This window comes from Boleophthalmus pectinirostris, unplaced genomic scaffold (genome assembly GCF_026225935.1).
Source record: "Boleophthalmus pectinirostris isolate CB_2022bp ecotype Guang Dong unplaced genomic scaffold, ASM2622593v1 HiC_scaffold_22, whole genome shotgun sequence".
Lineage (NCBI taxonomy): Eukaryota > Metazoa > Chordata > Actinopteri > Gobiiformes > Gobiidae > Boleophthalmus > Boleophthalmus pectinirostris.
The window spans coordinates 7602206-7629781 of NW_026571190.1; the positions used below are offsets into that span (position 1 = coordinate 7602206).

At 39.9% G+C, this 27576-nt stretch overlaps 1 protein-coding gene across 1 annotated transcript; it reads left to right on the forward strand.

Moving 5' to 3' along the window:
- foxk1 (forkhead box K1) lies at positions 1-25604 on the forward strand. The gene is made up of 9 exons (XM_055158357.1): positions 1-694; positions 3719-3931; positions 14555-14753; positions 15350-15496; positions 17748-17941; positions 18456-18628; positions 20500-20688; positions 21286-21462; positions 22663-25604. Exons 1-9 carry the CDS (start codon positions 252-254, stop codon positions 22878-22880), a joined length of 1953 nt encoding a protein of 650 aa, XP_055014332.1. The 5' UTR covers positions 1-251; the 3' UTR covers positions 22881-25604.
- The last annotated feature ends 1972 nt before the right edge of the window (positions 25605-27576 follow it).

Below are 27576 nucleotides of genomic sequence, written 5' to 3' on the forward strand. Positions count from 1 at the left end.
TGTTCAGTTGTTCGGGTTGTTTTTCGTGATATTGGAGGTCAGTTTGGTCAGTGTAAACACTATAAAGCTTGACCGCCCTATCACTCCCGTCCTGTCATAAATCCGGTCCTGGTCTTGCTCGGAGCGGGACTCCATGTTGTTCCGTCCGACAGCCACGGAGCGAACAAGTGCCCCGGCCGAAAGTCTCACGTTGCAGCTCTGTGTGCGGGAAGTCCAGTGCGAGTGCGAGTGAGTTCACTAGCCGATAAAAGATGGCAGACTACAGGGACGACTCCGGGGCCCGGGCCCTACTCGCACTGCAGTCGGCTCCGTGTAGCCCGGTGCGTGTGGCGGTGACCTCTCGCTCCTACCCGCAGTCTTCGCTCTTCCTGGGCCCTCCGCTCGTGGAGGCCCGTGGGGACGCAGGGGTCGTACCGATGCGCCTGGGCTCTCCTCCGCTGCAGGCCCTGGCTAGGCTCGAAGGCCGGGACTTTGAGTTTGTCATGCGCCAAAGGACGGTCACCATCGGCCGGAACTCGTCTCACGGCTCAGTGGACATCAACATGGGTCACTCCAGCTTTATTTCACGGAGACACCTGCAGATCTTGTACGACGAAGCGAGCGGCTTTACTCTGCGCTGTCTGGGCAAAAACGGCGTGTTTGTGGATGGGGTGTTCCAGCGCAGAGGGGCTCCCCCGCTGCCGCTGCCCCGAGAGTAAGTGCTCACTCTGACTCCAAAGTTTGTACAAAGTACACCAAACTCATGTGCAAAGTGAACACCGATATTTCAAGGGATTATTCTGAACAGGCGCCTCATTGAGGTTGACTTGAATCAACAGGTTGTATTTTGCCTGTAATTCAATGGGTGTAACAGAATAACGACACGCTGTTATTACATAACACACCGAACCTCAGTGTGGTGCTTCAACTTAGTCTTTAGACGTACTTCTGTGTGTAAACAAAATTGTTATTATTTTTTATAGTAGTACATTAGTGAAGCCTGCATGTTTGACTTGTGTTTACAGTGTAGAGCTTCACTTTCCGTGAACTCCTCGGGTGCTATCTTGTTAGCACACCTCTGTCACTGTTTATATTATCAGTTTTGTTTTCAGCTCGGGGCTTAGATCGTGGGACGTGTTGGGTCACGTTTGTCTGCCATGAAAAGAACTATTTTCCACAATGTGCTGTCCTGTAGAAAAGTGCATTTTAACAACATTTTGTAATGAACGCGTTAGACTTGAGTAGCTAGTAGCAGCTAGCGTGTAGCACAGCACGTAAACACTAATGTAAACAAACGCACCCTGCGCTCTGGAGCGAGTCCGCCCTGACTAAAGTGTGTTTAGTTTGTGGTCACACTTTCCACATGCTTTGTTTGTGGTTGGTGTTTTATTAAATATTATACATTGTATTAGTCTTCCCTGTTTTATCTCTGAAATAGGAGCAGAGTAGACGTAGGACAAAGCCACGGCACAAACTCTGTGCACATGAAGTTTGTATGGCCTTCTAACTGTGGCCATCACGTTTCCGGAAGAGGTGGTGGAGGGGCTGCGGTTCTGTCGGCCGCTCATTGGCTGCAGTGATTGTTTGTGGGCGGGTCTTAGTAGAAGCGGAAGCGCAGACTGAAATGGCATGCTCAAAGCACATGGAGTAAATAGGTTTGCTCACACGGCCAATACAATCCTATCAGTATGATTAGAGTGACCAGACCTCCCCTTTTACCAGGGACAGTCCCAGTTTTTAGCCCTGTGTCCCCTGTCCCAGTGGACTTAATTAGTCCCACATTTATACAAGAAATGTCCAAAGTGTCTCTATTTTTGAGTAATCTGATCCCTGCCAACACGAAAGAGAGGCATGCATTGTCATTTGATTAGGTGAAATACATAAAAGCTGCATAAAAATTACCAAAACACAAAGGAAATGTAACTATACTGACTCAAGTCATGTAAGTCATGAATGGGTCCAGTAAGGAACAATTTTTCCTTAATTCTGCACTCGTTTCACAATTTTATTATTACCAACCGCCACAAACCCGGGGGTGTCCCAGTTTCTGTTTTTGAAAATCTGGTCGCCCCAAGTATGATTAAAGTATATCAAAATCTTTAAATAGACTGTGTTCATGTGTTCAACGTGTCATAATTGTTTTCTTTATTTTCAGCTATAAAGTATTGGAATTATATGTTAGAATTCATCTCTAAATTGTTTTTACCTGGTAAATACAGTATCTCTATAACAGGCTCTATTCACAAAAAGTTTGGAAACATGCAATTACAACTTCCAGTGTAGTTTAGTTACCGACACTGGGCTTGCCAACTGACTGTGACATAACCCCCTGAAGTAAATGTCATCTGTAAAATGAAGACAGCATACGTATGTGCTGTTTGGAAAAATCTTGATTTTGGCCCCCTCACCTCTTTTGCACATACCCAGTGCGCTCAGAGTTGATTGTCAGTGGGGAAATGATGAGAACTGAGATATAGTTGTAAATGTTGATAGCCAAACATAACAGAACGCTACAATGACATGGAGATGAAGAAAACTGGTCCATTTTCAAATTTTTCCTAGATTTTCTCAGACTTATTACCACAAACAGAGCCCACTAGAAGTTGCCATCACATGTTTCCAAATGTCTTCCTGGTTTGGGACGCAAGCATGAATAGAGCATGGATCTGTAATAAAAATGGGATAAGGCATTCCCCCTCTGTCCAGGCTTGAGACCAAGTAGTGGCTGTTCCAGGTACTGCAGCTCCCAGGAGCTTGGGCCCAGGAAGAATTCTCCCAGAGAGAACAATGCATTTATTAGGAATTAAACATACCCACATTTTGTAAGATTATTTTCTATTTTCACAGAATAAACTTTAAAAAAAAATTTAAATCCTCAAAGCGCCTAAAAGTTAGCTTTGTAAGAGTTAGCCTAGCCCCGCTTTGAGCCCACGCTACCGCTGCTCTAGCAGCTAGCACTCTGATTGGTCAAAACAGACCACGCAGTAGAGCCTATTACTGTGTCTGCAATAACTGACAAAAACTAATTGAAGAATCAGATTTCAGAACATGTTTGCACAGATCTGAACTTAGCAGTTTGTATGAAGAATAAGACAGGACTTTTTGTTTGTTGAGGAAATTATAATACTTAAAAATTGCAGCTTTTGTGATTCTGTAATTGCATCCACTCAAATTGTGATTTTGATTTGAATGTGTTTAATCTTACAGCTGTAGTTTTAAATATTATTGGCCTACATAAAGTGATGATTGTATGCACCGATTATGTATTGGCTGTCTCATTGGCCATGTTGTTGGAGTAAATCTTTGTGCATAATAGACTTTTAACTATGTTACAGTTGTTTTTCATTTACTCTATGGAAGTTGTGTTTAGAGTGAATCAAGACTGTATTGCTCTGATCAACCCCCATTTTCACCTCCACGGGTACACACCCACTGTTCTGTAATTCGTTGTGTGGGTTTTCGGGGGGGGAGTGTCAGCGCCCAATTGGTATTGCACAAGTTGTTTTAGATGAATATTGTGATTTAAAATGTCCAAATTCTAACATAATGATCCATGGGTGTCATAGATGTAGACAGTAATAATAAAGGGTTAGTCAAACATGTGTGAATGAAACAAAGCACAACTGCAGGTCCATTTTTGAGGAGGTAAAAGCTCACAAGAGTCAGTTTTGTGTATTATAGGACCTTTACTAAAATTGTATTCAGACATTGTACAATTTTATTTTTTTCCTCTTGTCAGGTGCATGTTTCGGTTTCCCAGCACAGTAATAAAGATTCAGTTCATGTCTCTGCTGGAGCCTGAAGAGCAGAGGGAGCTGGACCCCTCTCCCCCTCCCAGACCCCTTCTGCCTCACATCTCCCCACTGAAGATCAGCATTCCCACGGCGCAGCAGCATGAGGAGCACCTACGGGTGTTTGGGTCACCCCTGCCCTCGCCCACTGGCACCATCAGGTACACACACACACACACTCCTGGCTTTTACTGATACTCTTGATTTGAATATTTAGACTCATTTAAACCTTTTAACATATTTCTGGTTTCAAGAAGTTTTTTGTCTGAATGTGTGGAGTCAAGTTGAATATTTTTGATAGGGAATTTATCTTTGATACAAGGGCAAATCTATGTTATAATATATAGTAATGTGTCAAATAATTTAAAAAATAAACAAACAAAAAACCCTCAAAAGTATTTCAAGTAATTTCAGCCAGTTTACATTCAAACAAGTTAACAGATTTGTTTTTGTGGAGATGTTATGCTTATCCTCGGATCCTTCTGAGATGGATGGAACTTGAATTTTCCGAGTTCCATCCATCTCAGAATTTCTACTCGGAAACTCTGGTAACATGGTAACACTTGAGGTCCAAGTTCCGACCTTCCTTGCATAAATGGAATGCAGTGTTAGAACACCACACTGCTGTGTAACATCCAGCAAACAGCTAATAATAAGTTGTCTGTTACTATTCCCCAGAATGGGCTGCTCTACAAAGCATCTGTAAAATAGATGTCTATTTAGAAACAGCAACTCATGCATTCGTTACAGAATAACATTTAAAGATTCAGTAAAACTGTTAATAATAATGATAATTGTTACAGCTACTTAAATAATAACTTTTTTTGTCTTTTTATTTATTTATTTACAACCTTTTTTCCTGACAAATTATATCATAATATATTGAATTATTCAATAATTGTCATTGTTATAGAAGAAAAATAAAGTCTGTGGTCACATGCACACCAAAATCTGATCAGTATCTGATTTCTGGACCTTTAGGAATATTTAAATGGCATGCAGCTTTTAAAAACTGATGTAATCACAGGGACCATGATCAGAAAGAAACCAATCATTTGCTAAAATATGCTGAAATCTGCTCTAAATTTCTTGGTTGAGGGTCAAATATTGCACTAAGTGAATGAATTGTACAATTAAACCTGAATGTGCAGAAATATCCCCTTATAGCCCTGTTTGAAAGATGAGCCCAGGTGTCTGTTTCGGTGTCATGTTACACTATCAGAAACTTCCATATGGTTGTAAATGATACAAGAGTGACTCATTTGATTCTTTGGGTCTACACAATAAGGCCTTAGTAACACAAAAGAAACAAACAAAGAGTACTTGGTTAAGATAATCATTTTAAAGTTCTCATAGTGTAAAACAATAGTAATGGTAATAGAGGCTTCTGGAAGCCTGGAAAAATCCTTATATTTGGAGAAAATTGTACTTACAGGTCCTATATTACTCAAAATTGATAACAATACTGTATCTATATATCACCAAGAGTATTTTTAGTGATGGTACAAGATCTCCTGCCACAAGATCTCGCGAGACATAATTGCCACAAGACTGCACGCACAAGAGAAAAATGATCTCGAGAGATGTTTTTCCAAGTGTTTACATTTGGATTGGACCAAAGGGGTTGGTGAGTTTCATCGTACATGTACATAAAGCAGTACTAAAATTGAAACAAAAATAATGAAATAAAAAAAAATAAATAAAATGTGGACAAAATAGAAAACTAAACTGTGAAATTTATATATTAGGAATTAAGTTAAAATCTCGTCTTGTCTCATTTCTCATTTACTAAGTCTCGTATTTTGTCTCGTCTTGTGAAAATTGCATCTCGACCCATCTTTTTGTGACCGCACTACATTTTTGTTGCTTATTTAGAGGAAGGAAAGTTGTTTATACAAGACACTTGACATATTCACAGTTTTGATGATTAAAATAGATGTATTTTAAATAAATTTTTCACAGATAGTGGTTTAATAAAGAAATATTGTTTTTAAAATGTATTTGGTTCTTAAAAAACAACAATATAGATAGATTCTTTATTTATCCTGAAGGAAATTCATTCGTATATACTATTTTGAGCCATGTATTGCATTGAATCGTAAGGGGCCCTGTGATTCCCAGCCCTGATTGTGAGATGTTTGACGATAAGATATCAGAATATTTAGCTTATTATTACATTGATATGCACAGTGTGTAATATTATTCAATTACAAAGAACATGAAACTACTTTGATAATTCTATGGTGAGAAGTATTGCTGTATTTTTTTGATGATCGCTAATCTGTTCAAACCTAAATCAGTGATTAATGAAAACTACAAACTCTGCTAATAAAAAAAATGAAATCTAAAAGATTCAAATTCCACACTCCTAATGCTTTCAAATAAACATGTTTCTTTTCAGTCAAAGAGGCCATAGTCTTTTTGTTGTGGACATGTTGGAAAATAGGGAGGCAATTATACATTTTTTTTTTTTAGTCAGGTAAATTTAGATTGAAATTTGAAATGAAAACTTAACTAGCAAATATAAAATAACATATAAAATAAGATAAATAAAAAATGTTAATAAAATAAGATTCAAGTTTTATTAAAAAAAAGAAAGCAAGAAAAAAATACAATACAAATTTTACAATTTATTCTCAAGTAGTGTTTGTGTGACTTGTCAGACCCACCCTAAAAAACTTCCTCAAACAGCCTCCTCAAAACCGCCCTAAAAAGCCCTGAAAATTCAATATAATTTTTCGCACATGATTTCACAATTCAAGACACTTTTGCTTTCGATCCAGCACATGTTGCACAAATCACTGCCGCCTTCCCCCTGTCGCCCCCTCCTGGTCCCCTGTGCGCCCCGCACCTTCACCTCTCCACCAATGTCAGCGCAGTCCGGCCCGCCATATATGGAAGGGCTGCAGCTCGGAGGCCTCTGATTGGCCGTCGGGCGGGGTACTGTTTAGCTTGTTGTACTTTTTCCGTCCACTGGTGATTTCCTTTTCTGAGCCCCCTTCACCCCCTCCTCCTCCTCCCGCCCCTCCTCCTCCCCCTCCTCGGCAGCTTCTGTTGGCTACACGTGGACACCAACAAGTCCCCAGTTTTGCCTTTCAACAAGATTCCCAAAATATAAAGTAAAACTGATTTGATGTTGGGGTTCTTCTTTTCACATTTTAAGTGAATAAATAATCTGAATTCATTTGGATATTTTGACATTTGATATTTTTGAACTTCAACTCTAGAAAATTCTTAACTTGGCAGTAAGTAACTGTAAACCTTTTTAGAATGACAGATTAGGGATGTCAGGTTATTATATACAGTTTAAAAGTTACAAATATTGTGAGAAGAAACCTCATAATTTAAAGCCACAGTATGTAACGTTTTATCTAAAAAAAAGTTTACTAAAATTAAAGCATGTTTTTCCCCATTTTGGTTGTTTTTATTAGACTGTAAAACGTGTCCTTTCTTTGAGTAGGCTTGCATCTCCGCAAACCTGACTCTTATTTGGCCTGGAGCATAGCATAAAGAGTAACATGGAGAAGTATGGTTTTAACTTTGTGTTTCCACGGAATTATACATATGACACGCCATGTTGCACACTGTTCCTATAATTACTATTTTCGAATATTGACCCCATGGCAATGTTATTTGAATGGAGACAGTTAGCGAATATCAAAGGCAGTAATATTTGGAGTATTAGAATTTCATCAAAACATAAAAATACCCCCCATACAAACTCATTAACTGTTGTTCCAAACTAATCTGTTATCAAAGTAAGTGAAATCCTTACTACACCTACGTACTTCATCTATGTCATAGGTTTGTTAATCAAACTTTTTTTTTTTGAGTATAGATTGAATAGAAATGATATAATTTTGTACTATCGCAGTTGTTTTTGGATTTAAGATTATTTTGTGACCTGAAATAATCACAATCAATACTCGTCCAATTTTTTTCCCCACAGCGCTTTATAGTTAGGGTGGTCGCCTTGACAACAATTGCCTTCTACCTTGACTACATCCCTCCGAACTACGTGAATCCTCGCAAAACTACGATCGTCACGCCTTGTTCCTCTTTTTTGCCCGCACGGTATCTCCTCCCTAGTCCTCACTTTTGCCGGCATGGTATCTCCTCCCCCGTCCTCACTTTTCGCTGGCACGGTATCTCCTCCTCCGTCCTGACTTTTGCCCGCACGGTATCTCCTCCCTCGTCCTCACTTTCGCTGGCACGGTATCTCCTCCTCCGTCCTGACTTTTGCCCGCACGGTATCTCCTCCCCCGTCCTCACTTTCGCTGGTACATGGTATCTCCTCCTCCGTTCTGACTTTTGCCCGCACGGTATCTCCTCCCCCGTCCTCACTTTCGCCGGCACGGAATCTCCTCCCCCGTCCTCACTTTTCGCTGGCACGGTATCTCCTCCCCTGTCCTCACTTTCGCCAGCATGGTATCTCCTCCCCCGTCCTCACTTTGGCGCGGTATCTCCTCCCTTGTCCTCACTTTCGCCGGCACAGTATCTCCTCCCCCGTCTTCACTTTCGCCGGCACGGTATCTCCTCCCCTGTCCTCACTTTCATCTGCACGGTATCTCTTCCCTTGCCCTCACTTTAGCCGGCACAATATCTCCTCTCGAATCTTCACTTCCGCCGGCACGGAACCTCCTATCCCGTCTTCACTTTCATCGGCACGGTATCTTCTCCCTCATCCTCACTTTCGCCGGCACGGATCCTCCTCTCCCATCTTCACTTTCACCAACACGGTATCTCTACCTTGATTACCCAATTTTCTGCGGGAAACACTGTTGTCTATGGTAGCTATGATCTTTACTCCAAAAACCTAAGCAAAACAAGAACTAAACACTATTCCCTACCTAGGGCACTGTTTAGTGGTCATGCAGTGTCCAGCAGGTAAAAATTTAGTGCACTCAAAATTTCCCACAATGCACCTTGAAAAGGAGACAATATAGACCATAATGCATTGTGTAAGTCTGAAAAACAACAGTGGACAGAAACACGTCTTTAAATGGACACAACACGACTGAATGAAAACAGATATATGTGCTAGTTTAATTCAGCACTGTGAATAAAACACTTAACCTTAGCTCAAGCTGTTAAAAGATCGATCATTTCCACATCTCACACCTTCATCTTGACAACAACTTGTATGGTTATTAGTCCATAATTATTTGTGTGCCAGTCGAATCTGATCATTTTTTTATGACACAAATCAGGTTTTGTTGGAGTTGGCTGATTTTTTTTTTTTTTCACCCAGAGGCCAGAGTCACATGAGCCAAAAGTAGTGAGATGTGTGTTTGAATGGCTGTCTGAATGAGTGCACTTTTTAAAGGACTGTGTAGTGAGTGAGTGTAGTATAGGAGACTATAGAGTGGACATCTGGACACAGCCAAAGTAAATTAATTCAAATGATTATATTACATATTTTTCTTTGAACCAAAATGATCAACCTGAGAAATAAAATGATATAGTCCTATTTCAAGTACACAAACAGTGAGGAGGAATTATTTTAAAAGGCACATGATGAAATTTTCTGGAGGTGGCACGTCACTTGCATGATTCCATGAACACAGAAAGTTAAAACCATACTTCGGAACATTCTTGAGGTTTATGCCATACTGTGGAAGATTGTAGCCAAAGGAACTACATTTCAATTCAAACAAGCAGCAGCAGGCCTTGCTCCAGGCTAAGTAAGAGTCAGGTTTGGAGATACAAGGCCACTCTCAAAAGGACACGTATTTTTCTATGTTTGTCAGTTCAACAACCATCTTGCTTTTATTTTTAGCTTAAAAGGTACATGCTGTGGCTTTAATAATACGTAAAATGTTCTTGAAGTATTGAGGAATATATTATTATTAGGGATGCACTGATCCAGCTTTTTCATACTTTGGCTTTAAGTAGTGTAGTGAGGTTCATTTGGTCTTTCTGGTTTTTGCTATTAGGTTCTTCTTTCTAGCCAGGCTGGTGCTACCTTGTGCCTCCACTCAATTTCATTTCTCTCCAGCACTTTGTCAGGAATCAATATACACTAGATGGTTCGCAGAAACCCCGGAAGTGCAAGTACGAGCACCAGCCAGTCAGCGAAGAGTGATATATTCAGTGTTGTCAGCCGGAATAAAGAGAATATTTAGTGAAATTCATCAAGGGGAAAGATGTTGTTGCCCTTTTTTCTATGGGATTTGCGAAAAGCTTAATATACCAGTTAGCCCCATTAGCGGTGCATTACATGCGTCATGACCAAATAGCAGCGATTGTGTAAATGATAAAAACTACCCGCCTACCGTCGAGCGAACAAATTCTAAGGCCGTGGGGTCAGATGGTTTGTACGAAGTGAAATGAAGTAAAACTGGCTGATGAATCAGGCTATCTTTTTTCAGACTAAGAGTTTGTTTTCATACAGTTTCGACTGGTCACTAGCGGTCTTCCTCAGAGTGGTCACGTGATGTCGCTGTGACGTGTCCTGATCAGCTGATTTATACAGGTTTATACCGGTGGAGGCAGGATGAAGGCGCCATCTGCAGTCCGACTTCCTCAGGACAGTATCCCAGGTGCGCCAAAACCTGCATACTGGTAAATCATTTGACTGGACATGTCACAGCGACATCACGTGACCACTCTGAGGAAGACCGCTAGTGACCGGTCGAAACTGTACGAAAGCAAACTCTTGGTCTGAAAAAATAACCTAATAACATACAACATTTGACTTTAAGTATCTGCTGATGAGAGATATTAACCAGCGTACTAGTGTAGGGACAGAAAATGGCACTCATTTCCTTAAAACACAGTTCACTGATTACACAAGAGCGTTACGTAACTATTATGTATCCTTCAAATCACTACTAAAGAACTTCAAATGCCCAAAAGTTCAAACATTATGTGACATTGTAAGGGCTATGTCTTATTACATCCATTTAAAAGCCAAACCAGGATATGGATTGAACCAATATCATGGAACTGATATCCGATCTGGCTAATTTCTCAGTATCGTATCGGTGCATCCATAAGTATTATCGCGGCCATTTATAACGTCTATGTATTACACCGGTGTGTTTTGGATCACATTACTCATCGGCTTATCTTCCCTAAATATTCCCTGCAGTCAATAGTCCCCATGTGTTCAGGGCTGTGAGGGCTGGGAGTTGCTTTTCCTGTCTGGCAGCTCCGGTTGTTTATACTCGCATTGTTGTTCTGGTGCCAGAGTTCACGGTGCCTTCACTGTACCCGGAAAAGCAGGAACACTTCTTGAACAACTAAACTGTATATTATTAACCGTCGTCTGAATCGTGTTAATTTGTTTCTTTACAGAGTTTTTGCACACTATTTTACTTATTTATAGGGTAATAAATTAAAAACTTTGATAATATTAGTTTTGAAATCAAGTCTGTTACTAAGGAATAGACTCAATACTCAGTACTGATACTGATAGCATGATGATAATGAAAAAACGCTCAAAATTAAATATGATTTTCAACATAATTGTAGTACTTTCTTTTATAATTTATATCTTATATCCAGTCTTGGGAAAGTTACTTTTAAAATGTATTTCCCTACAGATTACAGATGACATATCCCAAAATGTAGTTTGTAACGGATTCCATTAAATTACTTTAGGTGAGTACCGTAATCTGAATACTTTGGATTACTTGATATTGTTATGCTTTTTAAAACTACCTGAATGTAGCAATCACATTCTGAAAATTCTTGTTTGTTCTCTTCAAATTGTCTGTTGAGCCCAAGTCTCTATGAACAGGCATGTGTTTTTTAGAGTAGCAAATATTAGGATACAGTGTTATTTTCTGTTTTAAAATTACAGCTTATGCCAAACTGCCCCCAGTTAGTGCATTGCACTTTATTCTAAATCAGACCAAAGCGTATCGATTCTATGTAAAGTCTATGTGGACGCGCGACTAGAGCGTCCTGCGTTTTTTGCAGCGAGTTACGGCGTCAGCGCGGCGCGAATCTGGCGTCAGCGCAGCGCGTCTTCAGCGTTTTGGCGTCTGCGGCCAAGACGCGCGTCCAAGCGTCAGCCAAGAAGTTGAAAATGCTGAACTTTTCGCGTCAGACGCGCCGCGTCAACCAATCGGGGACGAGTATCCAGTGACGCCGCGACGTTATTATCAGGAAGAAAAACCCCAGAACCAGAACGAGAACCACAAACATGAACGAGAATAAATATATACGCCACAATCACCGAGCCGATCGCGAGGAATACACCAGGACCGGACCAGGACCAAACCAGGACTAGACCAGGACTAAACAAGGACTAGACCGAGATAGAATTAGACCAGGACTTAGACCGAGACTAGACCGAGACTAGACCACTTTTAGAAAACTACAGGACTAGACCGGGACTAGACCGTGATTAGCAACTAGACCGGGACTGATCCAGTGTCATTAGCGGAGTAGAAATATATATACGCCCCAGTCGTCGACCCGATCTCCTCCGTTGATGTTTGTCATAAAAACACTCTATCAGTCTGGTCTGACAATTCGGGAAAAGAGCGGGACCGGGTCTGTTCCAGGGCAACGGACGCGCGTCAAATATTTTTGTCCCGTTCGTCCACCCAAAATGCGCGTCGGGGCGTCTAAACTCAAATGCAAAGGCTCCAAATAGAGACGTCAAGGCGTTTTGACGCTTTGGTTGAACGGCCCTTAAGACAGTAAAAAATATCTAAATGCATTTGTCAAACGCGCCCCCCCAGGGGGGGCATGCAGAAAATTATTAGAGTAGATATCCTAATAGCTACTCTACAACAACATATTAGAAGACTGGGATATCTTAACATAAGATGTTTTGTCTGTTAAAAGATAATAAAAAGCCCAGTCTTTCCTTAACCGTATTTAAAAGATTATTGGTAGAGAAATGCTTTCTATATGAGATCACTGCTGCCTTAAATTATGTCCACCTACTGTTAGGTGTCATATTGTTTATTAAAAAAAAAATCACTTTCAGTACAAACATAAAGGCGCCAGCCCAGTAAAAATCTGTAATATTTGATGTTTTTTACTCAAATGATGCAGAATCAGATTATTAACAATGACGATTATTAACGACCTCGTCCACTGACGCCACCAACGTTAACGAGACTTTTACATAGCTCTTATTGTACGTGTTCTGTTTGCGTTTTGGCAATGAGTGGGATTACCGAAATAAAAAAAATAGAAATAACAAAATGGGATACAGCAGGAAACAGGAAAATACTGCCATTTATTTCAACAAAGTAACTGTAATCCAATTACCACTCGCTGAAACAGTAACTGTAACCGACTACAGTTACTCATAATTTGTATTCTGATTATGTAAAGTCAGTACATGTAATCCATTACTCCCAAACACTGCTTATATTTGTGTATCCCTCAGTGGTTCAGGTAGGTTCCATAGTGGGCCATGGCTGTATACTAGTCTATGTGCTCTTATACTTGTTCTGATACAGCTCAACATCATTCTAAAGCTTCATTTCTGTTCCGTGAGTGTGAATTTTTCAGTGTCAATATCTGCTCAAATGAGTACCTAGTTTTGATACTAGTTTTGGTATCGATTAGTATCTGATTTTTGATACTTTTGACAACCTTAACTGAACTTTACCAAATACATTTAAAGGCACATTTTAGCTACTAGACTGCAAACCATCTGATTATTGATCATAATAGAAGAATAGCAATAGCATATTATTTTGCATTGTGCCAGCTACAATCTCTGCAATTCTAGAGTTGTGTGTTCCTGTGTGTACCTGTGTATACTTGTGTGTACTTGTGTGTGCTTGTGCTAACAGCAGCAGGTGTAGGCTGTATAATCACACTGGCTCTTTCCTCCTGTGCGTCTCCAGGCAGCAGATAAGACCCAGTTAATGTTTAAACAGCAACAAAATAGAACCCGTGAGGATCAAATCAAAGTATCGTGTTTTCAAAAGTCTATTTACACTAGTCAGGCCTGGACAGTTTATGTAGCTGGTATTTTTCTGACAAACATGGCGATTACGACTAGATTTAAATATACGATTTTGTTTGAAGGTCCTGTATTATGCTGTTTTCAGAGCTGTCTTTTAATGTTTCCTCATCAAAACCTGGAGTTGTGTTTTGTTTCATTCACACATGTTTAACACATTAACCCTGCATATTTAGGCTGAGTTCTCAAACATAAAACACTCTTTTCCAGCTTGTTCTGTCATGTGGTAATACAGGAAGTGCTCCACTGTGTTTTTAAACTCCACACACCTTCACTAGAATAATTTGGATGATTTCAGTCCTGGAAATGCCAATCTCTACTGAATAAAAGATAAAAGGTAGCTCTGACTAGCAGAGTATGAAAAATAGTACTTTTCAGAGTAGTTTTCTAGCAGGGTACCTATACTCCTACTTGAGTAATATTTTTGTTGAAGTAAGAGTACTCTAACTTGAGTAAAGGTTTTGGTTGCTCTTGGCACTTGTAGACTTACTCATAGTGGAAAAAGTTTTATGTTGGCAATTTGAAATATAATGTTTTAGTTTTTTTTGTATTTTTGTGTCTGTCTTTTGAAAATACCAGATATTGTGCATTATTTAATGTTTTTCCTTCTAATTACATTAATTTCAAATTAGAAAACACTTGAGTAGCATTTCTCTCAAATACTTTTTTACTCTTACTTTAGTCATTTCTTGGACCACTGCTTTGTAATTCTACTTGAGTAATAGATTTTGATGTAACCGTACACTTACTTGAGTATAATTGATAATTTGTAACTTTTGTGTACAGCCCTCATCAAAATTATGTTATTCTATACTTATTCTCTCTGTTTTTGTTTGTTTTACAGTGTGCCCAATTCGTGTCCAGCCAGCCCACGAGGAGCTGGGATGTCGGGCTACCGCTACGGCCGAAATATAACCTCCGACCTCCAGCTGGCAGCAGAGTACGCCGCCAAGGCAGTGTCAGAGCAGAGGAGGAGCGGGGCGGAGCCGAGGAGTGGCCTGGGGGACGGGAGAGGCGAGGCAGCGGGAGGAGACAGCCCCAAGGTGAACTACCAGCTACAGACATTACAGAACTCCTATTAGCAGCAGCTCCAAATATTCCATTGATTGTTGCTGTGTCATTGGGCAAGACACTTAACCCCCTTGCTCACAGTGTCTGCGTGCATTGGTGTTTGAGGGTGTATGCAAATGGTTCCTTGTTGTAAAGCCCTTTGAGTGCCTTCAGGAACAAAAATGCTTTCTCATTAGATGCTCACAACATGATTTTTATTGAATAAGCAGCTGCATGGGAGAAAATCAGTTACTGGACCTTTTGAAAAACAAGATGTAAAATTCAGCCCCTATAAGAGCCCTTGTATTCTGTAGAATATCTGAAAGGGAAGGTACAAAAATTAACACTTGTGTTTGAAACCTCGCTTTGAATCATGTTTTCCTTCCTGGTGTTGCATTTAGTTTCATTCAAATTTGTTTGTGTAATCCTAGAACTCGGTTCTAGCTTGTATCAACAAGCAGTAATCCAGCTTCTGTCTTTTAAATCCACATAGGCTCAGGCTCATTCTCAGAGTGCCACACTAGTACAGTCCCTGTGGTTTTGGTTATGCAGGCTAACAAGCTAACATGTTTTGTCTTTGTTTTTGCAGGATGAGTCCAAACCTCCATATTCCTATGCACAGCTGATCGTTCAGGCCATTTCTTCAGCTCCAGACAAGCAGTTGACTCTGAGCGGCATCTACGCCCACATCACCAAGCATTACCCCTACTACCGCACTGCAGACAAAGGCTGGCAGGTAGGCCAAGACTACTTCAGGTACCATATAAACATGTGCATCACAGGACATTAGGGCTCCAGAGCCAAAATAGGCACTGTCTGTTAGACTGAGGGGGGTATTTCCTATTCTTCATATCCACTGTTCTGGGATCGACCCAGATGACTAAGGCTGGGCAAAAAACAAAAACAATACAAGAATTTTCTGTCACTAAAGGCAACTCACAATGGCTTCTGATACAAATTTTCTCAGTTTCGTCTGAATAGGACAGACAAACATTTAGTCAGTGCCAACACAAGAAGTATAATGGTCCTAAGTCTGATCTCTTTTACTAACAGTATTGGCTTCTAACCCACTCCATTAAAATGAACCAAGCTGGGTCAATTTGAAAACACTGGATCTCAAAACTTTTGATTGATTGCTTGTACATTAAAGGTTGTATGGAGGATTTTTTTTTGTTTCAAATTGTCAATGATAGCATTATAGAGATGCAGTAGCCTTGTAATTATGATCACCAAAAAAAAGAGAATAAAAATTCATCAACTCTGGACGTGGTGGGGCTAAACATTTGCCAATAGATAACGACACTGCCTCGTTATCTGTTAGCTGACAGGCTGTCAATCAATCTCCCTACGTTTCTAGCGTAACTGACTTGCCTGCGCACAACCCGGTACGTGGTTTACGTACGACTGTCACGCAAGCCGCACAGACGCAAGCCGCACAGACGCAAGCCGCACAGACGCAAGCCGCACAGCCGCACAGACGCAAGCCGCACAGACGCAAGCCGCACAGACGCTTTTTACTCCACCAACGCAACAGTTCTTAGCGGCTTTTTTTGACCTATATCTTCCTCGCAGTTAGCACAAAGTTTGTTGCAATGGCAGACAAGAATCCAGGAGCAGTTAGCCGCAAAAGAAAGTCCGTTTTTGAGATTGCTGAAAGAAGAAGACAAGGGGAATTCTTGAAGATTCATTCCAGCGATGGCGCGACTGAAGCAGACGCAGGGTCTAAAGACTGACGCATTGGTCGCCAAATTACTCCTGGACAGGTCACTTCTGCTTATTATGAAAACGTACTTTATTTCCAAGAGCTAGTCAAACGTTTTTCAGGACACGAAAGCGATATCCTATGTCTGAAAACGTAATTTTCAAGGCAAAGAAAGAGTCCGCTTGCTGCTGCGTGTTGTAGCTAGTTCATTCACACTGAATCTCCGCGCATGCTTCTCTGCACCCCTTTCCTGCTCCTGTCCCCGCTGCCCGATCCGCTCTTCCCCCTGCTCCTCACTTCTCCGGGCACGGAATCTCGGCGCACCGCTCTCCTCTCTCCCCTCTCCTCTCCCTGCTCCCTGCTCCGCTCTTCTCCCTACTCCTCACTTCTCGTCCACGCACGAAATGTCCGCACACCCGCTCCCCCCGCTCCTCACTTCTCCGCCTTGCCTAACCAACACTGTAGTTAGTTGTTTACAAGTCATGTGCAGCGCACCGGCTGTAAACAAACCTGTTTCTGGCATAAGGAGGAGGCGGGAGGAGGCGTTTCTACGTAGGGAGCTGTAGGGGAGGGGGGGTGGTTTCACGCATGCGCAACATTTGAAAAAGGACAAACAGTCACTGGATTTCTCGTTCCTTGGAAAATCCTCTATACAACCTTTAAGTATATTTTTGAGTGTGAAATGTCTGCCAGGTGAAAAACTTTAATCAGTCATTTAAATTTTATTTATAGAGGCCTTAACAACACTCAAGGTGACCAAGGTGCTTTCCAATAAAATCAACACAATATAAAAAAAAACATTCAAAATATTAAACAATTAAATAAAACTAATTGTACAAAGTGTCACTGCATTACTAAGTGTTAAAAGCCAGTCTGAATAGATGAGTTTTGAGCCTGGCTTAATGTAGGACCACAAGGTAACTGATTAATCCTTAGTTTTCAGCTTACTTTAGTGTTATTATTAATAGGCTTATGTTTGATTTCTCGCAATGTAAATATTAACAACAGATAATATTATGATAACCACATGCGTTCATATGAGTTGTGATGTGAAAATATATATATATATTTTTTTTTTATTCCCCAAAATTAGTTTTATTTGCATTCTGCACTTACACAAACTTTTTTGATCCACAAGAGAAATGACTTGGACACTGTAGCTCACACATCACATAAATATAAAATTAACTAATATAAATAAATCTCAGCTATCTGTGTATTCTGTCCAATCACAAAGTCTGCTGTTATGTCGCACGGTTTGACTTGCTTGCTCCTGTCTTCTCAGAACTCGATCCGACACAACCTGTCCCTGAACCGCTACTTCCTGAAGGTGGCGCGCTCCCAGGACGAGCCAGGCAAGGGCAGCTTCTGGAGGGTGGACTCTGCGTCGGAAAGCAAACTGGTGGAGCAGGCCTTCAGGAAGAGACGACAGAGGGGCGTAGCCTGCTTCAGAACGCCCTTCGGACCCCTCTCCTCCAGGTAGTGCTCCTCACCCCCACAGAGGCTTCCAGTGGGGCTTTCTCAACAAATAGTCATGACATATTTACTAGGAATGGACAAGTTCATGGTTGTGCACACTAGGGTTTTCAAAAGTACTGGAAATCAGAAACTAGTATCGAAACGACATACTCCAAATAGCTAACAAGTATAAGAGCACAGAGACTAGTATACACCCATGGACCACTATGGAACCTACCTGGACCACTGAAGGATTACACACATATAAGACCACATGAGAATATAAAAGAAAGTATTATGATTTAATCTTGAAATTCTTATCTATTGTCTAAATAAAGAATGTTTTTAATTCTAATTGTGGTAATGGAATTGGTATTAAGTATCACGTATTTAGTATCTAAGTATTGCAATTTGTATTGAAACACTGCACAGTAATTACATAATAATAAAAAGGCCACAATTTCTGAATTTGAACAGTTAAAAGATACATTCAGCCACAGAGTTCAATAGAATAAAATATTTTGTATGCTTATAGGAGCGCACCTGCATCCCCGACCCACCAGGGACTACTGTCACCCCCCTCCAGCGGCCTGCAGACTCCCGAGTGTCTGAGCAGAGAGGGCTCCCCGATCCCCCAGGACCACCACGAGCAGCTGGTTCACAAGCTGTCCTCTGTACCTGAGTACAGGTACTCCCAGAGCGCCCCAGGTCAGTATACACTACTATACTGCTATATACCGTATTTTATGGACTATAAGTCGCTCTGGAGTATAAGTCGCACCAGCCAAAAAATGTGTAATGAAGAAGACAAAAACATATAAAAGTCGCACCGGACTATAAGTTGCACTTTTTGGGGGAAATGTATTTTATAAAATAAGGGACCAGGAACCGATATTTCATCTTGAAAGGCAAGTTCTAGTAATAACAATATAGAACAGAGAACAACAGGCTGAATAGGCGTCTGGTATGTTAACGTAACATATTAACAGTTGTTCAGATAATTATAGCATAAACAACAGAACATAAGTTTACCAAACTCTCGTTCTCACTCCAAATCACTAAATCCATTGAATCCACTGAAGCTGTGTTCATCAGTCCCTCACAAGTTTCTCGCTCACTCAAAACTTTCTTTCTGATGCTCGATTACCATTTTCTGCTGCTTATTTCTCTACTTGCAGCAGGACAGCAGCTTTTTCTGCATGAGACATCCACAGAAAACTGACACACAAGCCTAGAGCGCCCTCTCGAGGCTGTCAGTTTGAAAAATTTTATGTATAAGTCGCAGGAAACACCCAAACCATGAAGAAAAGTGCAACTTATAGTCCGAAAAATACGGTACACAGAGGAGGATAGAGTAGCCAAAAACTGTTCTGTACGTAAGAATAACATTACTTCAAATGAATGTTATTCAAGTAGAAGTATAAAGTAGAGATCTAAGAAATTACTCAAGAGTAGAAAAGTATTTGGAAAAACTACAACTCAAGTAACTTTAACAGTGGAAGTTAGTGTAATTTGAAGGACAAAACTTTAAATGATGCACCAAATTAGGTATTTTCAAAGGATAATATAAAGCTTTTGTCACTTGTAGACTTATTTGCAGAGGGAAGAGTTACCAAACCTTTTACTCAAGTGAGAGTACTGCTGCTTCAGTAAAAAATATTACTCAAGTAGAAGTAAAAGTATGCAGCTAGAAAATGACTCAAGTAAATGTAACTGAGCGTTACTCACCTGTATAAACACGTTATCATTCAATGTTTCTTTTTTCCTTTTTGTTTAGTATTTTATAAATGTGATGTATCTACAAAAGACATCAAATATATGAAGAAAGAAAAAGTTAAACAACTCACTTGCTAAATATTTGTTTTTATATTTTAGATTAAAATTCCTCAAAGTAGCCATAATTTGATTTGTTAACAACGCTCCCTTCTCTTTGTCAAAAGCAGTGGCCAAAGCAAAGAGTAGCAATTTTTAACAATCTAAAATTTTAAGTTTGGAGTATTTTTTTACTACATTCCATGTGTGTCATTCATAGTTTTGATGCCTTCAGAGAGACTACAATGCAAATAATGGAAATAAAGGAGAAACATGAATGGGAAAAAAAATTAGTACAAACTTTTCTGCAATCTAGTGTATGTGAATCTTGACAGGGTTGCTCTACTGCTGCATTTTTTTTTTTTTTTTTGTCATCTAGTGGAGTTAACTGCCAAGTCAATGACCCAGTGTCCTCAACAGCTTATCTCACCTTATTACGTAAAAATGGCAAAAATCTCCTTACTTTTGCAAATAAATTGTACATACAGATGATAAATATTGAGCCCCAAAATATATTGTTTCAGCTATCATATATTAAACGATAAAAATTATAAAAGAAAGTAATATTATGATTTAAGGTTGAAAATCACATTCTGGTGTTTAAAGAAAGCATTTTTAAAATTATCAATGTGGTATCAGAAACATTATTGAGTATCAAATCTATTCCTTAGTACTGAAACCAGATTTTAGTATTTTGTTATTTCAGTATTGTGACAACACTAATCTGGGCAAGAAACCATTTGAACTGAACTGTGTGTTTGTTGTAGGCTCTCCTGTGAGCAGTGGTCAGCCAGTGATCATGGCTGCCCCCTCTCACCCCTCTGCTCTGCACTCTGCTGCCGGGAAAGGCCTGCCCCTGTTCCCTGGTGGAGTCCAGCCCTCCGCCGCCATGTTAAGGGTGATCCCCTCCAACGGGTACAGCTCCCCCCCAGGCCTGGACAGCGCCGAGCTTAGAGGTACTACACTCAAATTAAAGGAGCTGAATGTAGCCTGTGCCCTTATAGTTTCAAAAAGGTACTTCAGTCACTTCTGAACCTGTGTTGCCAGTACCTTAACCTTCAGCTCAAGGACACATCCATGGTTTTCTTATTGTCAGTATATGGGCAGATCATGGCTCATGTGAAAACTCAATCTCCAGAATTCACTCTCTGAGCTGCAGAGGCTGCACTACCACTGATTCATAATTGGCTGCAGGTTCTGTGGTTGAGGGAGTGATCATTCAGATCAGAGAGAGGCATTTTAGGTTTAAACCAACTGGATTTCAGCTTTGAAACTGGGAACCCAAATGAGAGACTCATGTGTCACTCATTCTGCTTTCTAACTGGCTAATCATCTTGAGAACCAAAACACCAAATTATAACATAAACAACTTGGTCCGTTGTTTTTGTAATTAAAAATAAATCAGTATAAGTAACTTTTAGAACAATACACTGATTAAGCATGTGTTAAAAAGCTATTTAGTGGTCATTGTTGACAGTCATTGTTTCGTGTTAGATGTATGTATGTAGTGCACAGTTTCTAATACAAGTCTGTGTTGTAATTGTGTGTTGCAGAGGCCCAGCTGAGCAGAGAGCGTGTGATACAGACGGTGGACAGGGCGGAGCAGGGGCCTGATGGACGGAGTGTGGGCCCCGGGCTCCACCACCTCCCTGTGAGGCCGGTCACTCAGAACGGGAGGCACAGCAGCACCGTGGTGGCCTCTTCTGCAGCCAGCCTCAGCAACTCCTCTGGTGAGAACACCCAAGTGTGTGAAGGAATCAACACAAAAGGGAGTGAGACTGTGATATCCGTACCTGTTTAGACCTGTTTCAACCTGTTTAGCTCATTGTTCATAAAGCCTGTAAACTCTTGCAGCCAGTGAGACCCTCACGTCCTTACTTGTCCAGGGGTGGTTCAGTGTATAGATGTGTATGGATGGATTCAACGGTGTTCATCTGGACAAAGCCATTTTCAGTTTGAGGGGACTGGTCTGAAACACTGGGACTTTACCCTGCTCTGAGTTCACTGAGTCCAGCTGTTTATAAAAGCGTTCTCAGTCCGTGGACAAAGATCATAATAAGCCAATCAAATACTAATCAGGTACTTGATGTTGAAGGTGAGAAAGCCAAGATAATAACAATATAATAATAATAATAGCGATAATGATGTTGGCTAGTAAACACGGGCAGGGCACTTTCACTCTAAAATTCCTTCCGCTGGGGCTGGACTTTGTGATCTCAGAGTGGCAGAAATACTTAGATCCACAAGCCAGTACCATCAAACTGAAAATGGCTTCTGGTGGAAGCTGAAACATCTTGATTGCAAAAAACATTGTCCAGTAGATCACCAATGATAGTGTCTGTACATTGTGTAGTCAGTCACAAATAACATGCAATAGAATTAATAATGCATTACAATTATATAGTGTTACAAGACACGCAAAGGCTCTTTAAATAACATTATTATTTACTCCATACTTGGTGGTGGAGGTAAGCTACTATTGTGCCACAGCTGCCCTGGGGCAGACTGACAGAAGTGAGGCTGTCCATTAGCCCCTCCAACCACCCCCACATACATACTACACAATGTGGGTGAAGTGTCTTGCCTAAGGACGCAACAACAGTTTGCAGTATAGCCAGTACCAATCTCCCATCCATGTAAGTAACCAGGCCCTGCTTAGCCTCTGAGATCAGACTATCAGACTAGATAGGGCATTGACGAGCAGGAATGGAGTATTGTTCTGCAGTAGTATTTCAAATAAAAATGTCACTGTGTCATTGTAACAAATACTGCACATACTTTGAATGAACAAGAACAGATTAGGAGCAGCCTGGTGTTCAAAGCATGATGGGACTGTAGTAGTGCATGTAAACAAACAGCCGCTCTTGTCTAAATAGAAACGCATGACATATGCGTGACCCGTCCCTCCGTGTGCTCCCTGTGTCCTGCAGTGCTGACCAGCCCTCTGCAGATGCTGGCGGCCCAGGCCTCCAGCTCCCCCCCTGTGCTGGTGAGCAGAGCGCCCCCTTCTGGAGATGAGCCGCAGGCCAAGAGAGCCAAGACGGAGGACGGCTACGGGAGCGAGTTGACCCCGCACCACAACGTCACCTCCGCCCAGCAACCGGTCATCGTCGCCATGGCGCCACAAAGCCACGAAGCCAGGAAGTGAAGCAGGAAGTGGAGTCCAGGTAGCCATCGGACAGCAGCATTACCCCAAACTGCTTTTCTACATGTGTGAGACTGCATCCAACAGCGCCTAAGGGAGTTTTAAAGGATTTTGTTCAGAAATTGTGAAAGAAAAACACCGCGCAATAAAAGTCAATTGTTCAGCTTTACTGTTTTTATATGAGACGTGACACGTCATCAGTCTGTTTAACTGTTCATGTTTAGGAAGGGACGTTTTCCAGCCAGCTCTCACCCTCTCGCTTTGGTCCACTGTAAATCTTGTGCTGTGTTCTTTCTGTCTCTGGGAAAAGCAGAAAAACAACTTTGAGCAAAATCTCTGGTTTTGGCTAGGAATTTTGTCCATACAAAATGTAGCTACAGAATTTTATGAAGTAATATTAGGGATACTATTGCTGGTAAATATTTAGCGATACCGATACTGGCTTTTAAACTCCATATTGAGGCCTACAGATCTATCTTAAGTTAAATAATGATCACAAATAAACTTCTCCCAACAACAAAATAAATTTTACTTAGATTTGACATAATTTAAGTAAGTTTAAGTTACATGCTTGTATAAACATACAGCCATATAAGTCTCTTCTGTTTCTGTTTTGAGTCTTTAGTCTGTTCAAAAAGGGCACACAGAGAATAGAACAATACATCTGTATATATGTATCAAGCATGGATATCGGCCGATACCAGTACCTGAACCCATATATCACCCTTGCCTATTTTATAATATATATAACAATAACAATATATACATTCAATTATATGTTTATTTACTTTAACTGGTTGTTTCCATGCAAATGTTATCACTTAGCCTGCTTCGTTCCACAGTTTGGCCCTATCTCCATATAGACAAAAATAACACTGTGCACCTTTAATGACCACCCGAAAAGTTACACCTTTAATATTGGTGTTATTACATCATGAATGGACAAATTTTCAGTTTTACGTTGGGACCTCAGAGATTCCGAGACAGAATGAACACCACTTTTTTTTACAGATAATTTAGCAGTCGTCGCTGGTCAAAACCTAGCAACAGCCTGCATCCCGAGTGGACATGTTTGTAGTTCTATATTCCGTAGAGCTGCCAAGCCACTGTAGGCCTTTACTGTTATTACTGCTCAGTGATTTTACTTCAGTTTTTCACATTATAAGGGCAGGACTGACAAGGTTAGCTACTATTTTTATGTTTTGTCAGAAGAAATGAAAATGAAGGGAATCTGAACCATAGATGGACAGTAAAAGGATAGTGGACCAAAAGTGAAAATTGAAAAGGGCTTCATGTTTAGGGTGACCAGACGTCGCTATGTACCCGGGACAGTCCCAGTTTTGATCCCTGTGTCCCCTGTCCCAGCAGATTTATCCAAAACCAGCAATTTGTTCCAAGTTTTATACAAGAAATGTCCCTTTTTTTTTACCAATTTGATCCCTGTCAACAGTAAAGAGAGGCATAAATTACAATCTGTTTTGGTAAAATACAGAAAAGCTGCTTAAAAACGACCAAAACACAAAGGAAATGTGACTAAACTGACACGTTAGTCATGAATGGTCTCTGCATAACAATTAATTACTTAATTACTCACTCATTTCACAATTTTATTATTACTAACCACCAACAAACTTGGAATGTTCTAGTTTTTTTTTTTTTAAATTGAAATTCTGGTCACCCTATTCATGTATGTATTCACATTAGCCTGCTAGTTAATTGCTAGTAGCGTTACAATTCGGCTAAAAACAGGTTAATAAAAATAATATTTTGGTAAATAATTTAGTCTCACTAGCCCTTTTGGGTCTGTAGCCTATGTAGCTTAACTTGAAATGCCACACTGGTCTTTTTGTTTGGCCTATAAAGTTAAATATAATGTAAAAAAAAAAAAATGAATTAAAGCTAGCGATCAAATAGAAAGCTAGCTAACCCCTGTTGCTAACCATGACACTAAAACACAAGATTAACTTTTTTTTCTCTATATTTTTAAAGCAGTGGATGCATTGTTAGCCGGAGATGTTAACCGTGAGAAATGTAGCTCAGAAATGTAAGAACGCATTTGTGAAATTTAAAAACAAACTAAAAAAAAGCAGCTATCCCAGCATTTTAGGCAGCTTTCTTGTAGTTTTTACTTTTTAGATGCTTTTTTTTTTTTTTTTTTTTTTTTTTTTTTTTTTAGAAACTGATTTGTTTTTGCGAAGTGAATTAATTTCGGATCACAATCACGCCACAAAACTAGCTAGCATACAGATACCAATGAGAACAAGACTTAAGCACTTGCAATGTATTATAATTCTGTATTTATTCTTTAAAACGTTTAAGTTATAAACCACTAATCATTAGGACAACAGTCAAGTGGTTGATGGCATGCTGTGCTAACTTTCAAAATGACCAAAATTTTTTTAAATGATGTTAAAAATGTTAAATTAACAAAAAGCAGTATTATTAAGTAATTGAAATGTTTATAATTTAACAGAAAATCAGTCATCATTGTGGTATTTCCCATGGTCCACTATTCTTACATTGTCTGTGTTTGACACTTAAAGGGCCCGTATAGATGCATCAAGAATTTCGGACTTCCGGTCATTGCGCAATGCATACTGGAAAGGATTTTCCGAAAGTGGGATGTGTCTATTGACAAAAGCAGTCTTTTCTAGTCTTTTGAACCATATCGCTTTTGTTTCGGGTTCTGATATTGTCATATTTTAGTTTTGGGATTCAGACATCGTAATTGTGTGGTTGTTGGATGTCCTAACAGCGGAAAACGGTTCGAGAAATTAGTTTGCGAACTCCATAACTGCAAAAGGGAATCAGATGTGTGTGACTGCAAACCTCCGTTCAAACTGTTTCCCTTCCCAACGGAATTAAAAAATAGTGAAAGGCGAAGGTGATGGGTAGTATTGATCCACAGGAGGGGTGAAAAAGGAAACCTTTGACTGCCTAAATCATCCCAAATTTGCAGAGAACATTTTGTATGTGGAGCGCCATAAAAGCAAAATCCCGATAACTCGCTCCACCTTAGTTAAGAATTTAAAAAGTCAACGCCAAAGCGAAAGGCACCAACTGTTCACCAAGAAACACGTTTCACTGCAAAGAGACCAAGATGTGATGTTGCTGTAAAGCCACAAGAACAAGAAAGTGTGAGCACAGTCTGTTTGTCTTCTGTACCTCTCACTTAACAAACAGGATCCCGCTTTGATGGCGCTCTACATACAAAGTGGTCGCTGCAAACTCGAGATGATTTCTTAGGCAGTCAAAGGTTTCCTTTTTGGTTCTTCCTGTGGATCAATACTGCCCATCACCTTCACCTTTCACTATTTTTCAATTGCGTTGGGAAGGGAAACAGTTTGAATAGAGGTTTGCAGTCACACACATCTGATTCCCTTTTGCATTTATGGAGTTTGCAAACAAATTTCTCAAGCCGTTTTCCACTGTTAAGATCCAACAGCCACACAATTACGATGTCCGAATCCCAAAACTAAAATATGACAATATCAGAACCAGAAACAAAAGTGATATGGTTCAAAAGACTTGAAAAGATCGGGTTTGTCAATAGATGCATCCCACTGGGAAAACAAACATGGCGGTTTGATGCTCACTTTTTCGGAAAATCCTTCCCAGTATGCATTGCGTAATGACCGGAAGTCCGAGATTCTTGATGCGTCTATTGAGCTATTTTCAGATTTGTTCTAATGTTTCCTCATCACAAACAGACCTGGAGTTGTGTTTTGTTTCATTCACACATTTTTGACACACACATCCAGCATATTTAGGCTGTTTAGGTTCTTTCCTCAAACAGAAAACACTCTGTTGCACTTTGTGATGTGATGTGTTAGGACAAAAAGAGCTCCACTGTGCTTTTGAATTCCATACACCTTCACTAGAATCATAAAAAAAAGTAAAAGCAGCTCTGTTAACTTGAAAACTACCACTGCATGACATCACAAAGTGGGACAGAGCATTTTGAGCTTTGAAGATGTGGACAGACTAATTAAATCCAAATCTACTTTATCTCTATAGCATATTTTACACACAAAACAGTTTCCAAAGGGCTGCACAGAGATCAATAAAGTGAAGACAACAAAAAGGTAAATTGCTAAAAATTTTATAAAAAAAACATAAAATGAGATAACAGCAAAACCATAAAATCATAAAATAACAATAAATATTTAAAATTAATAATAAAGGATTACTAAAACATGTGTGATTGAAACAAAACACAACTCCAGGTCTGTTTTTGATGAGGTAACAACATCATAACATGGTTTAAATCTCACAAGAATCAATTTAATAAAAGATAGGACCTTTAATATAAGATCTTGATAATTTATAACCCAATTATATATTCAAAAAAATATGAATAACTTAAAAAATAGTCTTTAAGAATTTAATGAATAATTACTTGTTACTTTTAATTATTGATACAAATTTTGGAACACACCCAGTTTTATTTATAAGTATATTTATGATTTAAAACAATTATAATTAACGTTAAATAAGGAGACACTGTTAATTATGGTCAGTCCTTCCATTACATTGCGTTCGAGTTCTCATTAGTCTATTAAACTTTTTATTTAACACTACAGAAAATTCTCTACGTGAGTTAAAATGACTTGAATTCAGAATTTGCATCGTGGCCTGGGTAGTTTCTCTGGCTGTCCTAACATAACGAAAAGAAAAGTGGCTGCCAATCTGTGCCAAA